This window comes from Bos indicus, chromosome 3, assembly GCF_029378745.1.
Source record: "Bos indicus isolate NIAB-ARS_2022 breed Sahiwal x Tharparkar chromosome 3, NIAB-ARS_B.indTharparkar_mat_pri_1.0, whole genome shotgun sequence".
In the NCBI taxonomy this organism is placed as follows: Eukaryota; Metazoa; Chordata; class Mammalia; order Artiodactyla; family Bovidae; genus Bos; species Bos indicus.
Window position 1 is genome coordinate 94211088 of NC_091762.1, and position 18123 is coordinate 94229210.

The 18123-nt window shown below is 41.0% G+C and overlaps 1 protein-coding gene across 2 annotated transcripts in view; it reads left to right on the forward strand.

The window, feature by feature from the left end:
* Positions 1-7: 7 nt before the first annotated feature.
* Positions 8-18123, forward strand: part of ORC1 (origin recognition complex subunit 1) — a 37191-nt gene continuing 19075 nt past the window's right edge. The window contains exons 1-9 of one of the 2 annotated variants that reach the window (XM_070786541.1): positions 8-233; positions 3784-3905; positions 4927-5001; positions 5673-5772; positions 6560-6687; positions 8282-8460; positions 9615-9933; positions 15133-15502; positions 16642-16743. In XM_070786541.1, the coding sequence (XP_070642642.1) occupies positions 5678-5772; positions 6560-6687; positions 8282-8460; positions 9615-9933; positions 15133-15502; positions 16642-16743 (1193 nt within the window). In that variant the 5' untranslated portion in view covers positions 8-233; positions 3784-3905; positions 4927-5001; positions 5673-5677. The remainder of the gene's footprint in view (positions 234-3783; positions 3906-4926; positions 5002-5672; positions 5773-6559; positions 6688-8281; positions 8461-9614; positions 9934-15132; positions 15503-16641; positions 16744-18123) is intronic. The other variant, XM_019957486.2, reaches the window with a different exon arrangement.

An 18123-nucleotide genomic window follows, 5' to 3' on the forward strand; every position in this document is an offset into this window, starting at 1 on the left:
CTGACGGACTATGGAGACACCCTGGGGGCGGGGCTACGGCGTTTGGCGCGAAATTTCCTTTTCTCCACCTTCTTTCCATTCCTAGTGAGGCTTCCGTTTCGGCGTTTGTGCGCGCCTGGCAGCTGTAAGAAGAGTCCCCCTGGGGCAGGTAGATTTGCTGCAGTTCCACGAGCTCCTGAAGCGGGGACGCTGGAAGGAGGCTTGCGCCCATCTCCAACAAGCTTTGGCGCCCGGTGAGTGTGGCGTCCCGGGCTGGAGAGGGACCTGAGCCGCGGGACTGTGGAATTTGTTCTCTGCGGACTCATTGAGCCATAAATCCATTCAGCACATATGTACTAAACGCCTGGTAAATGCCAGGTACTGTTCTAAGTGCATTAGGAGCGTCTTACTTTCCACATGGCGATTTCTAACAGCTTTCTGCCTCTGCCGGGGATTGCGATCTTGCAGTGGGAAACCGGAAGCCAACAGCGGAGAAGCGTGAACACTCCTGTCCTCAGCTCCTTGAGACTATCAATATTGACCTGAGTCATATGAACCTTATATCCACATGGCCCGTGGGAAGCAATCGCATCCTTCTTCCTTTCAGGGTAGTGTAACAAGCACCACAGGGAAGCGGAGCAGCAGAGTTATTACTCGATATGGATGTCGCTATTGCTCCCAGAGGGAAAAAGGGGCTAGACTTAAGTCCCTTTTCGTGACTAAAGGGCCTGACCTCCTACTCATATCTTTTCCCCTAAACGAGCTGCTCTTAACTGCAGTGGCACTTCTTTTACTTTCTCTAGTCTAACCCCGAAATAGAAGGGCCTTCTCTTCTGGCAAATTGGAAAAAGCACTGGACTTAGAGAAATGAGATGCAAGCTTCTTATCTTGGGCTATCTGCCAAATTGCAATGATTAGATATGGTAGTTTTCTATTTTGGTTGTCTGTAAAAGTGGTACCCTCTTCCCTACTGTTTTGGGTACATGTGAATGCCACTGGAGGTTTTTGTGCGAGGTCATGTTTATCAAGTCCCTTTGCAACAGTTTTTAATGTAACAGGGCAATATGCAACTTTAGAAGGTTTCTGAATTCCTTGAAATTGAACGCAGAATTTTGTGTGAATTGTTTCATAACATTCATCAAAGTATTAAAAAACAAAACCAAAAAAACCCCACTGTCGCTTATAAATAAATGCAAGGGGTTAGGGAGTGGGGAAGGACTTTCCTGGCAGTCCAGTGGGTGAGACTTGGTGCTTCTACTGCAGGGAGCGCGGATTCGATCCCTGGTTGGTGAACGAAGATCCTGCGTGCTGTGGCCAAAAATAAATAAATTTTTTTTAAAAAGAGTGGGGAAATAAATCGACCATTTTGCATTTTCTCACTTCATCCTCAGTGATCGTAGAATAATGCCCCCAGCACAGAATGGATGATTAATAAATAAATATTGGTTGAATAAAAGAAAGCTTCTATTATTATTTGCATTTTGTGGGTAAGGAAATTGAGACCCATTTGACTGCTCAGTCAGCAGGTAGGAAGCCTTGCTTATTGTAATAAGCATACCAGAAGCAAACTCTTGTGTGCCTGTATTTTCAGTCGCGTGTGACTCTTGGTGACCCTATAGATTGTGGCCCCGCCTGGCTGCTCTGTCCTGGGATTCTCCAAGCAAAAATACTGGAGTGGTTTGCTATTGCCTCCTCCCCTTAGACATGTATTAACATTACCCACTTTCACACAAGGTGTTCTAAGGTGAAGCGCTTAAGAGCACAGTCATCAGAATCCAGCTGCTCAAGGTTTGAATTAGGGCTGTGCCGTTCTGTGTAACATTGGGACAACTTACTATCTTGAAGTGCTAGAGTTTTGGTTCTACCTTTTGTCTTGGTGGATCAATAAATATATGCTATCGTTATTTTTAGGGCTTCCCTGTGGCTTAGTGGTAAAGAACCCAGAGACATGGGTTCTATCCCTGGGTCGGGAAGATCCCTGGAGGAGGAAATGGCAACCTATTCCAGTATTCTTGCGGAGAAAATCCCATGAACACAGGAGCCCGGTGGGCTATAGTTCATAGGGTTGCAAAGAGTCGGATGTGACTGAGCACGGACATTTTTTTTTTTTTTTTTTCTGCAACTCGTATCTGTTTTTCTTGGGTGTGGCTCCTCGACTGGATAGTGTGTATGTTCAAGATTTCTGGTATCTTCAACATTGAGAGCCTGTAATGTGTGTTTCCTAGAAGCCAAAGTCTTTGCTGAGCCAAATCTGGCCTGTCTTTCCACTCTGTTCATCACTCCTGTTGGGAAACCTCTTTCTGATGATGAGATGCAATACTGGGTCAAGGGTAGGAAAGTGCTGCCTCTTCAGAAGGACTCCTGATTAATTTTTTGAACTTTTCATGGAAAAATAACCTACATATAGAAAATTCACATCATAAGCATACAGCGCAGTGAGTTGTTTTGAAGAAAACATACCTGTGTAACCTGCATCCTAGAAGCACCCCATTCCCTCCCTGTGCTTCCTTTCAGTCATTGAGGTTTCCTTTTACTCCGACTTCTAGCATCATAGGTTAGTTTTACCTGCTTTTGAGCTTTGTGTAAATGGAATCAATATAGTATGTATTCTTCTGGTGTCTGATTCCCTTAGCTCATTGTTATTTTGTAAAATTTTCCTCATGTGTGCAGTCGTGACTGGTTTAATTTCACTGCTTTATAGTGCTGCTACAACCATTCTGGTGCGTGTCCTTTGATGGTTTGTTTGTTTTTCTGTTGAATATATTTTGTTGGAACTACTGGATCATAAGATATGCACATGTTCCGTTTTAGTAGATACTGTCTGTTTTCCACTTTCTAATTTATGCACTCTCCATCTGTGTATGAGAGTTCTGGCCACTCTACATCCTTATCACACTTGGTATTGTCCAAATGATTTTTAAAAACCTGTTCATTCGTTCATTCATTCGTTCACCTATTATGTGTGAAGTCTTAACCTAGGCCCTGGGGATGCAGTTATGAACAGACAAACAAGGTGCCAAGATCCCTGCTCTTTTGGAATTTAACATTCTGATGTAGAAAGTGCAAAAAATAAGAAAGTAATATAATGGTTATCGCTTTGATAATAGAGTGGTGCAGTAGAACATGACCCTGAAGGACAGTATAAAGGGGTGGGGAGTAACTTTCCATTGGGCATCAGTGAAGGCCTATCTGAGGAAGTTTTACTGGCACTGAGACCTGAACCATCCCTGCAAAGATAGGCAAGAAGAGAGAACAACAACTGTATAAGTCTGAGGGGACTAACAACCTTCGTCTGCTTGAGATTCAGAAAAGCAGTCCTGAAGCGTAGGGATAGACCAAGACAAGGCAGGTTATGTAATCCAGGCCCAGAGAGCCTTCTGATACTCCTGCCTTCTCAGCCTTTGGTAAATCATCCACCCTTGCATACAGATATACTGGTCTCAGTGTATAGAGCTCCTGATCTAGAAAAGGAGTGTTAAATTTTATCTTGGTTTAGTTTTTGAACTAGGATGCCTGCTTTAGTAAGCTAAAATATTGTCTGTATTTAAAATCATTGAAAGCATGGATCTGATGCCCTTAGATACACGTGAATACCTGAGGAGTATGGAGATAGTCCTTCTGTATGCCAGTTTTTGGTTTGAAAAAATGAGATCCCTGTGCCAGTGTAACCAAATATCATAGATAATGTGACAGGTCAGGGCATCTATTCTTCAGTTAGGTTATTCAAGAATTGTAGAAAATGTGTTGCGTGAAAGTGAAAGTCACTCAGTCATGTCTGCCTCTTTGCGACCCCATGGATCCCAGGGACTCTTTGTGACTCCACAGTCCATGGAATTCTTCAGGCCAGAATACTGGAGTGGGTGCCGTTCCCTTCTCCAGGGGATCTCCCCAACCCAAGGATTGAACCCAGGTCTCCGGCATTGCAGGTGAATTCTTTACCATCTGAGCCACCAGGGAAGAAAATGTGTTGGGAGATTCCAATTTGCTATAATACCACTCTCAGTGATATTCTGTTTTTTCCAAAAATGATTGAACTTATTTACTTGCATCTTTTGTCTGTACCTCAGTAGCCTATTTTGCCTGATTTCATTGTGGAAAGGTGAAAAGTTCCAAGGAACTTCTAATAGTTCCGTGTTACATCTTCCATTAAAAGGAACATATATTGAAAGGAAGTTAGAGTTAATATATTCCCTTGGACATTTATCGAGATCCAAACACTTTTATTAATATTTTATCGAAAGATTATTGGATATAATGAATGCAAATGCATTTTTTACTTGAACCCAAGTCTCCAACCTGTGTTAACTCCTCAGTCTGCTGTTTGTTCATTTCTACAATGTATTTTGTTAAAATTGGATTGATTTTAGTAGTACTGTGTTGTGAATTACACTCTACATGTTCTTAATAGTAACCATTGAGGCCTCATTTGTAAGCTGTGCATTTATTGACTGGATAGCTTCTTTTTGCTAATTAGTTTCCTCACAGTGTATTAAAAGATACATTTTTTAAAAGCAGAAAATCTTATGGGTCAAAGTGTTCCCAAGTAGAATGTAGGACATAATGCTACTGGACTTTAGGAAATCAGCTCATTTAATCAGGATGTCTGTATACTGTTCTAATTCTGTTGTTTTCGACATGGACTGAAATTATTGGTCCCTCTCTGAGTAAGTCAGAGTATTCTGTCAGACTGGATTAAAAAAAATTTTTTTAAACCTAGTTTTGGCAAACTTTAGCTCTATAAGAAAAGCATTGAATTTAAAGGAAAGTTATTATTTTCTTAATAGCAAACAAGATGATGAATTGGCATTATTTTTAGGACTAGTAGATTGCCGCTTCCAAATTGTAAAGATTGTTAAATATGTTTGGATTTTTCATTCATGTTTCAGTATTGTCAGTAAAATGTCTTTTTTTTTTTTCATGTACTTTAATACAATCATTTCTTTTCAGCTATTCACAGTACTTATATCTAGGACCTATCAGTTGCAAAGAAAAATACTCCTTCCAGCTGCCAGAGCAGTACAGGTTAGTGACACTGGGATTTTGTTTTGTTTTTAATGTAAGTGGAATGATACATTTGATAAAACCCATTGCCATTCCCCCAAATGCCTCTTGCATGTTTTTCCCTCCATCCCTTGGAAACCCTCATTTCATCCATCTTATCAATTAGCTATCCATTATCCAATATTCAGTTTAGAAAACCCCTCTAAGAAACCCTTCCTCCCAGAAGTCAAAAGACCTGGTCCTTTACCTTAGCCTTTCTGGCTCTTTCTCTCGGCTCTTTGTACTGTTAGTTGTCCTTCCGTGCATTTTTATTTTATCCCTGCCTAGATTATAAATGTTATAAAGATACTTAAAACTACTGTATCACTGGCTTTTAGTTTCATGTTGGTAGATGTTTCTTATCTCGTTGTGCCTTGTTGCCAAGTACTTCTAAATACCTGTAGTTTCTTATATTGACCTTTCTGTTTCCCTGGATAGGAAGAGATAAGGCATAGTACCAGATCTTACTGAATTGCCTATGTTTGATCTTCACAGAGCCTGAATTTTTCCTCAAAAAGTTTTCTTTTAAGCCTAAAATGTGTGGGAGTGTGGTAGGGGCATAAAAAAAGGCTGAACCCATTCAAGGCAGGAACTGTGCCCTAGAATTCATCAGAGCTTGTCATGTTAACTCAGAGTTAGTGACTTTTACACAGGAGCCATGGCGTACTATTCTGCAAGACTGAGGACCAGACAAACTTATTCCTGGGTTGGCAGGCCATTGTTGGATCAAAAACTACACTACCAAACCTACAAGTGAGTGATAGAATTCTTTAGTACTGAAACTAATAGCTTCTCCAAGCTAAGCTGTTAATAACTTGTATCCAAAGTGTCCTAGTTATTACAGGTTGAGGAGTGTGTGTGTGTGCGCTTATGACTACTCAGTTATGTCTGACTCTGCAACTCCATGGACTGTAGCCCACCAGGCTCTTCTGTTCATGCGATTCTCCAGACAAGAATACTGGAGTGGGTAGCCATTCCTTTCTCCAGGGGATCTTCCTGACCCAGAGGGACAGTAAATATGAATTGATAATAAGGCAGCAGGGGTTTGTTTAATGGAAGAAGATAGTAGCATAAATAGAGCAGCTAGTGATACAGGAAGACGTTATATCAGGTTAATAAAATTTGATATGTATGATAATGTCTTACCTATTTCAGATAGGTTCTGTGTAATTCTGCATGATAGCAGGGTAGGATTAGATGTTACTATATCTTCACCCAAGACTTCTCTGAACAATTTGATGTTGCTCTTGGGCAGCTTTCATGTCTTAGGAAGCCTTTGTTGTTCTTTGTGAATAATTGAGAGAAGTTAGGTTTCATACGGAGGCCTCTGGATTAATCATCCAATGTAAAACAATTCACTTAACTCATTTCATCTACACTTGTATATGACTGGTATGTTGGTTTCTAGTATAATTGGTCAGCAGAGAAAAACTATTCAGGAGATTTTCCAGTTAAAGAGCATATTCTTCTGTGCCAAGGGGTCTGAAGAGCTTGGCCCACCCTACAAGATTTCCTAACTTGTTTCTCTGTTATTTCCTAGAGAGATGAGTATGAAAAGAGAAGGTTATTCAACTGAGATTCACATCCAAGTTGGACAGTTTGTGTTGATTGAGGGGGATGATGATGAAAATCCATACGTTGCTAAATTGGTTGAGTTGTTTGAAGACGGTGAGTTTGGGGCTGGAATGAAAAGCATTCCTTGTTGTGAATGACTGGGAAGTGCTCCATGATGGGGGAGAAGGGTGGTTACTGATTCCTCTGCTCAGAGCAGTGTATCGGGTGTGCATATGGGGTCACTTAACCACCAGCTGTACCCTCTTCTACCTAGGGAACGTCTTTACTCACTGGAGCAGTACTGGGAAAGAGTGGGATTGGGGTCTCAATAATTTAGCTTGTCCATTATTTTTAGGAGCCAGTGAGAATGGCTGTGAAGGCAGGATTGTTGAAGTGGAAAGGATGATTTAGGAAGAGGGCGGAAGGGAAAAAATAGGTGATTTGCACTCTAATAGAAATGTCCTTTATTTTGGCATCAGGAAGTTAGTAATTTTGCAAATGCAAAGTTACTTTTACCGGGGAGTTCTTAAGTTGGATTGTGTATTAGTTAACTGATGTTCCGTCAGAAAAACGAAAACACGAGGTGTTTTATTTACGCAGAGGGACTTGTCTACAAGTGTTGAGAAGGTAGGAGAGCAAACATTGGTGCTTTCCAGAGATCAGTAAGGGCAGAAAGCCACTACTGCCCTTAAAGCTGGAGAAGCCAAAGGGAAAGGAGTGTTAAATGGGACCTGCAAGGCCACACTCAAGCGGCTGCTAATTTTCTCTGCTATTAACCCTCTGCAGAGTAGAGAAGAGCACTGAAAAGTGGAAATGGGGCAGAATTCCAAAAGGAAGATGAAGGATAACAATTTAAATGATATAAAACTGCTTCTTCCAAAAGCTAGGAGAAGAGTATGTAGTAGTTAGTCCTAGCCTGTGGCAGTTTGTGTGCCTAAAAGAACTCATAGAGTGGATGAAGATGTTTTACATTGCAGAGAGATGAAGATTCTTCACCAAGTATGGAGGAAAACGTCATCAACCTAACGTCCACTAGGGGGAGCACGTCAGCAGGGTGGGCTTTTATACATGGGGTTCGAACCTTTCTGTATAGATTTTAGAATTTGTGTATTGTGCTGCATCGAATGGCTGCAGTCTTTCTCTGAAGCAAGATAAGGAAGAGAAGAGGCAGTGGTGATCGTGGCACTAGTGAGGGTGTGTGCTTGCACGTGGAGCTAAGACTGGTATGGAGTGGTGTTAACAGTACATTACAATGATAAAGCTCAAGACTGCAAGCATATATTTGCCAGAAGTCATCTCAGTAGCTTATGCTCTGAGTCTTACTGGGAGTTTTCCACAGATTTGCAAAATTTATTCAGTGCCTGTGATTAGAATTGCTCCTCTCAAATGCCTTTTATAATTTATTTGGTGACTGATGACACCATTGGGAATGGGGCAAAATGAGAAGAACATGGGTGCTGGGTGGAGTCAGCAAGCTGGTTGGTCCTGTGACCTTTGACACATTACTTAAGGTCCCTGTAATGGGATTACTTTACCTGTAAATGGGAGACAGCCTTAGTGTCTGCCTTGTACAATTATTGTGAGGATTAAGGATAATGTATTAATCAAGTATTATCAAGTACTTAGCACAGTGTCTGGCACAAAGAAGTGCTTAATGAAATGTTAATTGTGTTTTCTTAACCTTACCTTTTCCATCTGTCCTTCCTAGATTCTGAACTTTATTCCAAAAAACGTGCTCGAGTACAGTGGTTTATCCGATTCTGTGAAGTCCCTGTCTGTAAACAGCACTTACTGGGCCGGAAGCCTGGCACACAAGAGATATTCTGGTATGACAACCCGACCTGTAACAGCAACATTAGTGTTGAGACCATCATTGGCTGTGTGCGGGTAGGTGGTACTTTGATTCTCAGTTCTGTTGTGAAGCTTATTTATGACTTGACTCCTAAACTGCATGGCTTCAAATATATTACTCGCTCTAGTTTACCTCAAAGAAATGAATTTTTCCTGTTTGTCATTGTCTCTGCTTGCCTGCCTACTTCCTTTCAACAAATATTTACTGAAAGCACTTACCATGTGTTAGGACCCTTCTGGAGGAAGTGACATTTAGGTTGTGACCTGAGGGAAGAGCAGAAATTGGCAAAAGTATCTCCATTTGGAAATTACATTTAGCTATGATTGTGGCAGGCATAAAGCATTGTGAGGCTGAATATGCTTGCTTAAATGAGGACTTCACCTTCAGTAAATCAGTACAAAGAGTGCTAATTGCTACAGGCAAATACATGTTATGGGATTTTATGATAAATCAGGTTCTGATGAGGTGTAGCCTGAGCTGGGACACTGGAGACTAGGGTGTGGGTTATTTCTCAAGCTACTTCAGGCCTCCCAAATGGGTTTAGGTCATGATGCGATCATGTGGTGATTAGGTGGTTGGTAGGGCAAGGAAACCATGGTTTGGCAGGACTATAATCAGATTTTTCCAATCTATGGGCTCAGCATATTGTGTGCCACAAAATAACCTTTGAGTTAAATGAGTGAAGAAGTGAAAGGCGGATGTAGAAGTTGAAGCAGCAAGATGGGTGGATTTGGAAAGGCAGAGAAGGCGTTTAGGCGGGAATGAGCAGGACTGTGACAAGCCACAGTCGACTAGTGGTGGGAAGCCATTTTGAAGAGTATTGAGGACTCAAGAGATAAAGTGGGGCCAGATTTAGAACTCACTGCAAATCCATTTAAGTAATCCAATCTTGGTATAGTAGGTAACCACTAGGTTATTGAAGCATTGTGGACTATGCTTAGATAAATTTTTGTGGGGAAATCTGGCCTTGGTGAATAAAATGGATTGAAAAAACAACATGAGGTATTCATATCAGCAAGGAGGAGTCTGTGGAAATATGCTATATCATGTTCATGCCTTTTTTGTTTAGAAAAGTAATGTTCCAGGTAATAATGCAGGCTTACATGCTTTTTAATCATAGCACTCATAGAACATTCCTTGACTCTTTTGCTTCTCCTTTCATTCTGTCATCTCTGCTTCCTAAATTCAGGTAGTAGCTTTAGCCCCAGATGAAGTCATGCCTATAGATCTGAAAAATAAGAAGACATTCTTTGTGAAACTATCTTGGAATGAGAAAAAATTCAAACCACTACCTCCAGAAGTATTTGCTCAGTTGAATAAGCTTCAAGAAGACAATCATAGATACCAGAAGCCCATGCAAGCCAAAACTAAGAGTGCAGAAAGCCCTTCTTGGACCACAACAGAACATGCAGTCAAAAGGATTGAATCAAGGCATTCCACGTCCAAATCTCGTCACACTGCTTCCCATCCTGTCACCCCAAGGGCAAGGAAGAGGCTGGAGCTCAGCAGTAAGTGGGAAATGGGTGACAGTGGCAGTATTGAGGCTAAAGGACAGTGGTAAAATATTAATTCACGCTACAGTACAGCATTGAGTTAGTGCAGCAGTGGGCCAAGTACTGATTGGACATACCTTGAAATATGTGTCGTGTAAGATTGACCATTTTCATCATTTTAAAAAGTGTGCAGTTGAGTGGCATGAAGTACACTCACACTGTTGTGTCACCACCCTCATTTTCTTCTAAAACAGTCTTTCCAACCTTTAAGCAATAACTTCCCCTTCCCTCATGCCCCATCCTCTGGCAACCACCTTTCTACGTTTAGTTTATTCTTGTCTCCTTTGTTGTAAATTAATTGACCATATATACTTGGGTTTGCTTCTGGGCTTTCTATTCTGTTCCATTGATCTGTGTGTCTGTTTTTAATGCCAAAACCAAACTATTTGGATTACTTATTGCTTTGTATTGGGTTGGCCAAAAGGTTCATTTGGGTTTCTCCATGCCATCTTACGGAAAACCCTGAATGACCCTTTTGGCCAGCCCAATAATATAGCTTCAAATCAGGGACTATGATGCATCCAGCTTTGTTCATCTTTCTCAAGATTGCTTTGGCTTGTTGGAGTGAGATTTACTTTTTTCTTAAGGCTGAATCATAGCCCATTGTACATATAACCACATTTTATTAATTCATTCAACTGTCAGTGGACGTGTGGGTTGCTTCCACCTTTTGGCTATTGTGACTAATGCTGCTATGGAATTGAGTTTACGAATATCGTATCTAGTCCCTGCCTTCGCTTTGGGTATGTATTCAGAAATGGAACCACAACAGCTGCATCAATTTTCTTTTTACATTCTCATTAATAATACTAGAGTTCCATCTCCCCACGTCCTCACTAAGTATTTAGATCTTGTTATTTTATATTGTTATTTTCCATGGCTTTGACTGTAGCTATCCTAATGGGTGTGAGGTAGTATTTCATTATTAACATTTTCTTAATAATTACTGATGTTAAGCCCTATAATCAGCTAATTCTTTAAGAGCTCAGCTACTAAGGTGACATTGCTTTTAGATCCTTAGCGGAAGAACAAAGAACTCAGTTCAATTCAGTCACTCAGTCGTGTCCGACTCTTTGTGACCCCATGAATCACAGCACGCCAGGCCTCCCTGTCCATCACCAACTCCCGAAGTTCACTCAGACTCACGTCCATTGAGTCAGTGATGCCATCCAGCCATCTCATCCTCTGTCGTCCCCTTCTCCTCCTGCCCCCAATCCCTCCTAGCATCAGAGTCTTTTCCAATGAGTCAAGTCTTCGCATGAGATGGCCAAAGCACTGGAGTTTCAGCTTCAGCATCATTCCTTCCAAAGAACACTCAGGACTGATCTCCTTTTGAATGGACTGGTTGGATCTCCTTGCAGTCCAAGGGACTCTCAAGAGTCTTCTCCAACACCACAGTTCAAAAGCATCAATTCTTCAGCACTCAGCCTTCTTCACAGTCCAACTCTCACATCCATAATGACCACAGGGAAAACCATAGCCTTGACTAGACGGACCTTTGTTGGCAAAGTAATGTCTCTGCTTTTGAAAATGCTATCTAGGTTGGTCATAACTTTCCTTCCAAGGAATAAGCGTCTTTTAATTTCATGGCTGCAGTCACCATCTGCAGTGATTTTGGAGCCCCAAAAAATAAAGTCTGACACTGTTTCCACTATTTCCCCATCTATTTCCCATGAAATGATGGGACTGGATGCCATGATCTTCGTTTTCTGAATGTTGAGCTTTAAGCCAACTTTTTCACTCTCCACTTTCACTTTCATCAAGAGGCTTTTGAGTTCCTCTTCACTTTCTGCCATAAGGGTGGTGTCATCTGCATATCTGAGGTTATTGATATTTCTCCCTGCAATCTTGATTCCAGCTTGTGTTTCTTCCAGCCCAGTGTTTCTCATGATGTACTCTGCATATAAGTTATATAAGCAGGGTGACAATATACAGCCTTGATGTACTCCTTTTCCTATTTGGAACCAGTCTCTTGTTCCATGTCCAGTTCTAACTGTTGCTTCCTGACCTGCATACAGATTTCTCTAAGAACTATATATATGTATTTGTTATAATGTTAAAACTCTTAAATTCATACTGATACTTCTAATCTACACCACAGGGTTCTTCCTGTCCTTCCCACGTTGCGTAATTCCAAATCGTAATTGATTTGTTATTCTTTATATTTTTAGAATATATTCCACTGAGGGAGTAATGTTACTTTGATTAAATATTTTTCTTCTGCTAATCATTATTTATTGGTGATATACAGTTAAATTCTTTCATTTATGTTTAATTTTAGGGCTTTTCCCATCTTTGACTTTTAAAATGTGAAACATTAGCACAGAGTCAAAACTATTTAAGACGAGTGTCCTCAGAGAAGCCCCATTCCTTTCTTTATCCTCTCACCCTGCTTCTACCTCATCTTTTATAGGTAATGAATATTATTAGTTTCCGGTTTATTTTTCTCCTAATTTTATTTCCCATTATTTCTAAGCCAGTAGAGCATTATACTGGATATATTATTTTCCCTCTTAACTTTTTTCACTAATAATGTGTCTGAAACTGCTCCATGGCCATTCTACAAGCTCATCCTCATCCCATTATGTGTCCTTAATTTTTTTGTTTCTGTGCCAAGTCCAGTGAGTATTCTTGAAACTTCTTAGTACAACGTATGTTTCAGTTCAATTCAGTTCAGTCACTCAGTCGTGTCTGACTCTTTGCAACCGCATGGACTGTAGCACGCCAGGCTTCCCTGTCCATCACCAACTCCTGGAGCCTGCTCAGACTCATGTTCATCATGTTAATGATGCCATTCAAACATCTCATCCTCTGGCGTCCCCTTCTCCCGCCTTCAATCTTTCCCAGAATCAGGATCTTTTCCAATGATTCAGTTCTTCGCATCAGGTAGTTTCAGCTTCAGCATCAGTCCTTTCAGTGGCTATTCAGGACTGATTTCCTTTAGGATGAACTCGTTGGATCTCCTTGCAGTCCAAAAAACTCTCAATAGTCTTCAACACCACAGTTCAAAAGCATCAATTCTTCGGCACTCAGCTTTCTTTATAGTCCAACTCTCACATCCATACATGACTACTGGAAAATCCATAACTTTGACTAGGTGGACCTTTGTTGGCAAAATAATGTCTTTGCTTTTTAGCATGCTGTCTAGGTTGGTCATAGCTTTTCTTCCAAGGAGCAAGCATCTTTTAATTTCATGGCTGCAGCCACCATCTGCAGTGATTTTGGAGCCAAAAAAAATAAAGTCTCTCACTGTTTCCATTGTTGCCCTGTCTATTTGCCATGAAGTGATGGGACCGGATGCCATGATCTTAGTTTTCTGAATGTTGTTTTAAGCCAGCTTTTTCACTGTTGTCTTTCAGTTTCCTCAAGAGGCTCTTAAGTTCTTCTCTTTCTACCATAAGGGTGGTGTCATCTGCATATCTGAGGTTATTGATATTTCTTCTGGCAATCTTGATTCCAACTTGTGCTTCATTCAGCCTGGCATTTCGCATGATGTACTCTGCATAGAAGTTAAATAAGCAGGTTGACAATATACAGCCTTGACGTACTCCTTTTCCTGATTTGGAACCAGTCTGTTGTTCCATATCCAGTTCTAACTGTTGCTTCTTGACCTGCATACAGGTTTCTCAGGAGGCAGGTAAGGTGGTCCGGTATTCCCATCTCTTTAAGAATTTCCCACAGTTTCTGTATGTTTAGGAGCTGAATATGAACATATGAAACTTTCTGGAAATGCAGACAACTACTAAAGAAATAATTTGTACAGTCACCATTTAGAAATAATTGCGGTGTTTTTTTCACTGTTGATTTTGTAGGACCTTGAAAGTTAGGGTAAGAAATTTAAACTTGACACAGTGACATAATTAGATGTGGCAGTTATGAGGAAAATATTATGGATTGTTTTTGACAGAAAGATGGAGAAATGAGGCATAAGGGAGACTAGGATATTGGGACATTTTTATAGTAGTCTAGACATGCTTTATCCTCATATTTGCCACACAGGTGCTAGCTGACTTCTTGCCTTGCCTGCAGCAGCAGTTCCACACACGCCCTGTGCTGTGGCTGAAGTGAACTCTGCCCAGTGCTTTCCTGCCTCGCTGCCTTAGCTCACACCAGTCTCAGTTATTCTCTTCGCTCATCCCCCTCCTTCCCCTTTCAACTCTGTTGAAATTTTGTCTTTCTTTCAAGGCCTGTCTCAAGAGTTGTATTTATTAGTGCATGCGAGCTAAGTCGCTTTATTTGTGTCTGACTCTCTGCGACCCTATGGACTGTAGCCCGCCAGGCCTCTCTGTCCAGTGGATTCTCCAGGCAAGAATACTGGAGTGGCTTGCCATGCCCTCCTGCAGGGGATCTTCCTGATCCATGGATCGAACCTGCATCTCTTATGGTCTCCTGCATTGGCAGGCAGGTTGTTGACCATTAGAGCCATCTGGGAAGCCCTATTTATTAGCACTAGATGCTTTAGGAAGATTATTAAACTTGATATTATAGACATTTATGCATCTCATCTGCCCTGTTAGACTAGAGTATCTTAGGATGGGAACCAGGATTGAGTCTCATTCAACTTTTGTCTCCTAGCACCTGGTATATACCTTGCCATTTTAATAGCTCAATTGATGAGCTATTTGTCTATGAATGAATGTCCAGGTTCTTGATGCCTTTGATCATGATGAAATTGGAGGAGATCCAAATGTGGTTCTGTGTACTCTCAAAGCCCAGTTGATTGCCTGCAGTATCCATCTCTCCACTGGTATTGTCTGGGTTAAGAAAAAATGTAAGGCCTTGGTGTTACTCAACAGAGCCATTGGAATAAATTTCAGATGGGGTTGAATGGGGCTTGAGGATGTGCAGTATCACCCTGGTTGAGAACAACTGTTCTAGGAGATTACTTCACGGAAAACCTGATGTTTAAACATTTATCTATGAAGGCTCATTTAACTGTTCCAGCTAGCAAAATTACCCATAGAATTTAAGAGAGAGACTAAAAATTAACAGCTACCTGACCTGGGAAAAGAAAGTATAGAATAATTCCAAATATGGATAATTCATGTCTTTGTATCGCTCAGTGAAAGAATTTATCTCTAAAGAGATTAGCAATCTGTACAGTGCTTGTTAGAAAATTCACACACTGTCTATGGTGATTTCTCTTGAACTTAGGTTTCCCTAGGACTCCTAACACAAGGATTTCCCCGGCAGCTTCGTGTGCCTCATTGGATTCTCCTGGAAGAATGAAACGGAAAGTGGCCTTCTCTGAGGTCATGTCACCTTCAAAGAGGTCTCTGCCTGATGGTTTTCAGACCTCATCTCCAGCTCTGAAAGCCCCAGAGAAAACTGGAGAGATTCAACACTCCTGTACCAAAGATGCCAAGAAGACCTCACCTGATCATGGCATGATCCTGAGAGCTCGAGCCCCAGCTTTGAAAATAACAGAGACTAGTGAAGAAAGAACACTTACTCCTATCGGCGGGGGACGGAAATCCTCAGTGGTGCCTTCTGTGATTCTGAAACCAGAATACATCAAAAGAAGGTGACTTGGGGATGTTACCCTCTCTCCCACAGAGCAAATCAAGATCCTTCACATGATGGAAATGTGTGGGTCACAGCCAGTGAATCTGTCTGTGTCACAGAATCACCAGCTTTTCTAAAATCCAGATTTCTGAGCCTCTCCCCAGATGTAGTGAATCAGTCTCCAAGTGTTGGGCCCAGGAATCTGTATTTTTGAGACACTCTTATGATAATTCTGACATACCCAGCTGTCCTTTGGGGATTGCTGCTCCAGAAGATAATTCCCAGACCTGAATTGCTTCACAGTCTTGCATTTCATTACTTGCTTGGCTCTTTACCACATTTTAACAGTAATTTTCTTAATCAGTTTCTTTCTTCTTTTTTAAACTGGAAACCATTTTCAAATACATAAAATACAATAAGATAATGCATTTAGAACAACTCTGAAGTTTGACACTGGGCCTTGTCTGTACATAATGGGCTGTACAAATATGACAATCCTGAAATTTCTGTGTTTGCTGCTCAGAAACTCTAGCACCTGGCTTTTCTGATTTTATTTGGTTTCCTTTTTTTTTTTTTTTAGATTTTTTAAAAAATGTGTATCATTTTTAATGTCTTTGTTGAATTTATTACAATATTGCTTCTGTTTAAGTTTTGGATTTTTAGCCCCAAGGTATATGGAATCTTAGTTCACCAACCAGGGATCAGACCTTGTTTGATCAATCCTGCACCCCCTGCAATTGAAAGGCAAAGTCTTAACCACTGGACTTCCAGTAAAGTCCTTTACCTAGATTTCTTGATAAATGCTTTGCATTGAGAGTATACCTGCATAGCTACTAACCTTGAGTGGATAGTAAATTATAGATACATCAAAAATTTAAAAAGAATAAGAAACTCTGTGTAGAATTAGTATTAATATATTCTGATTTCTAGTTGTGGAGGTGATGAGTCTACTTTAAATGATAAACTTTTGGCAAATTTTAATCTCTGGGATTGAGTCAAACTTCCATTATAAACTTTTGGGCAAATTTTGCTTAGCTCGTTCCAAAGTAGCTGCCGAAAGAATAGGAGCCTGTTAGGCTACCTGACTCACTTCCAGTCCTGCTGCTGATAGCTGGCACCCAAAACCGCTTTCCGTAATCATGCTGTGATATCTTGCAGGGAGGGTAAAGAGCCAGAAGTTCAGGATGAAGCTCCCTCTACTTCCCGTATCCGCAGGAAGAGTTCTGTCTTGACTTTGAATCGGATTAGGCAGCAGCTTAGGTAAGACTGCTCCTTGGCAGGCAGAAAAACATCACTGCCATCTGTGAAATCTGTAATCCTATTTCTTAAATCCTCTTAACATTTCTTGTTTATTTGCTAATCCGTTGAAATTTACCTTTACCTAGTATGTCTGGAATTTTGTTAATTTCACATAAACATCATAGTTTGAAAGGGACAAGAAACACTGCTCTCGGTTTAGATGGCTCCCAGGGCCCCAAGATTATCACACCCAGCAAGACTATTAGTAGGGTGCCTAAGACCATGAACTTTGATTCTCATAGACTTGGATTTGAACCTAGGCTTTGTCATTTATTAGGTTGGTGCAAACATAATTGCAGTTTTGGAACGTGAATTTTAAATCATTATAACTAGGCTCAAACACACCTTTTCTAATCAAAACAGGAACCATTACAATCAAATTATTTTTGCCAGCGAGAAATAAGTTTGTTTATTTATTACTATAGCATAAAAATTTGTGCTTTGGGATTCGAGGAACTCTTTGAAAGCATTTCCGCTTCCTGCTGGTTGTGGAAGTGTTTTCCCTGCAAAAAGTTGTTGAGATGCTTGAGAAAGTGGTAGTTGTTTGGCAAGAGGTCAGGTGAATGTAATGGATGAGGCAAAACTTGATAGCCTGATTCGTTCAACTTTTGAAGCGCTGGCTGTGCATCGTGCAGTCAGCTGCTGTTGTGGAGAACTGGGCCCTTCTATCAACCAATGCTGGCTGCAGCCTTTGCAGTTTTCAGTGCATCTCATTGATTTGCTGAACATATGTCTCAGATGTAAGGGTTTTGCTGGGATTCAGAAAGCTGTAGTGGGTCAGACTGTCAGCAGACCATCAAGCAGTGACCATGACCTCTTTTTGGTGCAAGTTTGGTTTTGGGAAGTGCTTGGAGCTTCTTCTTGGTCCAGCCTCTGAGCTGGCTGTCGCCAGTTGTCATATAAAATCCACTTTTCATTGTATCTCACAATCCGATTGAGAAATGGTTCATTGTTGTGTAGAATAAGAGACGACACTTCAAAATGACAATTTTTTTTATTTGTGGTCAGCTCATGAGGCACCCAGGTATCAAGCTTTTTCACCTTTCCAATTTGCTTCAAATGCCAAATGTAGAATGTAGAAAAGCAGGTATTAAGTTCTTCAGCAACTTCTTGTATAGTTGTAAGAGGATCAGCTTCGATGAGGGGCTTCCCTGGTGACTCAGATGGTAAAGGATCTGCCTGCAATGCAGGACACTCAGGTTTCATCCCTGGGTCGGGAAGATCCCCTGGAGAAAGGAATGGCTACCCACTCCAGTATTCTTGTCTGGAGAATTCCATGGACAGAGGAGCCCGGTAGGCTATAGTCCACGGGGTCCACAAAGAATCAGACACAACTCAGCA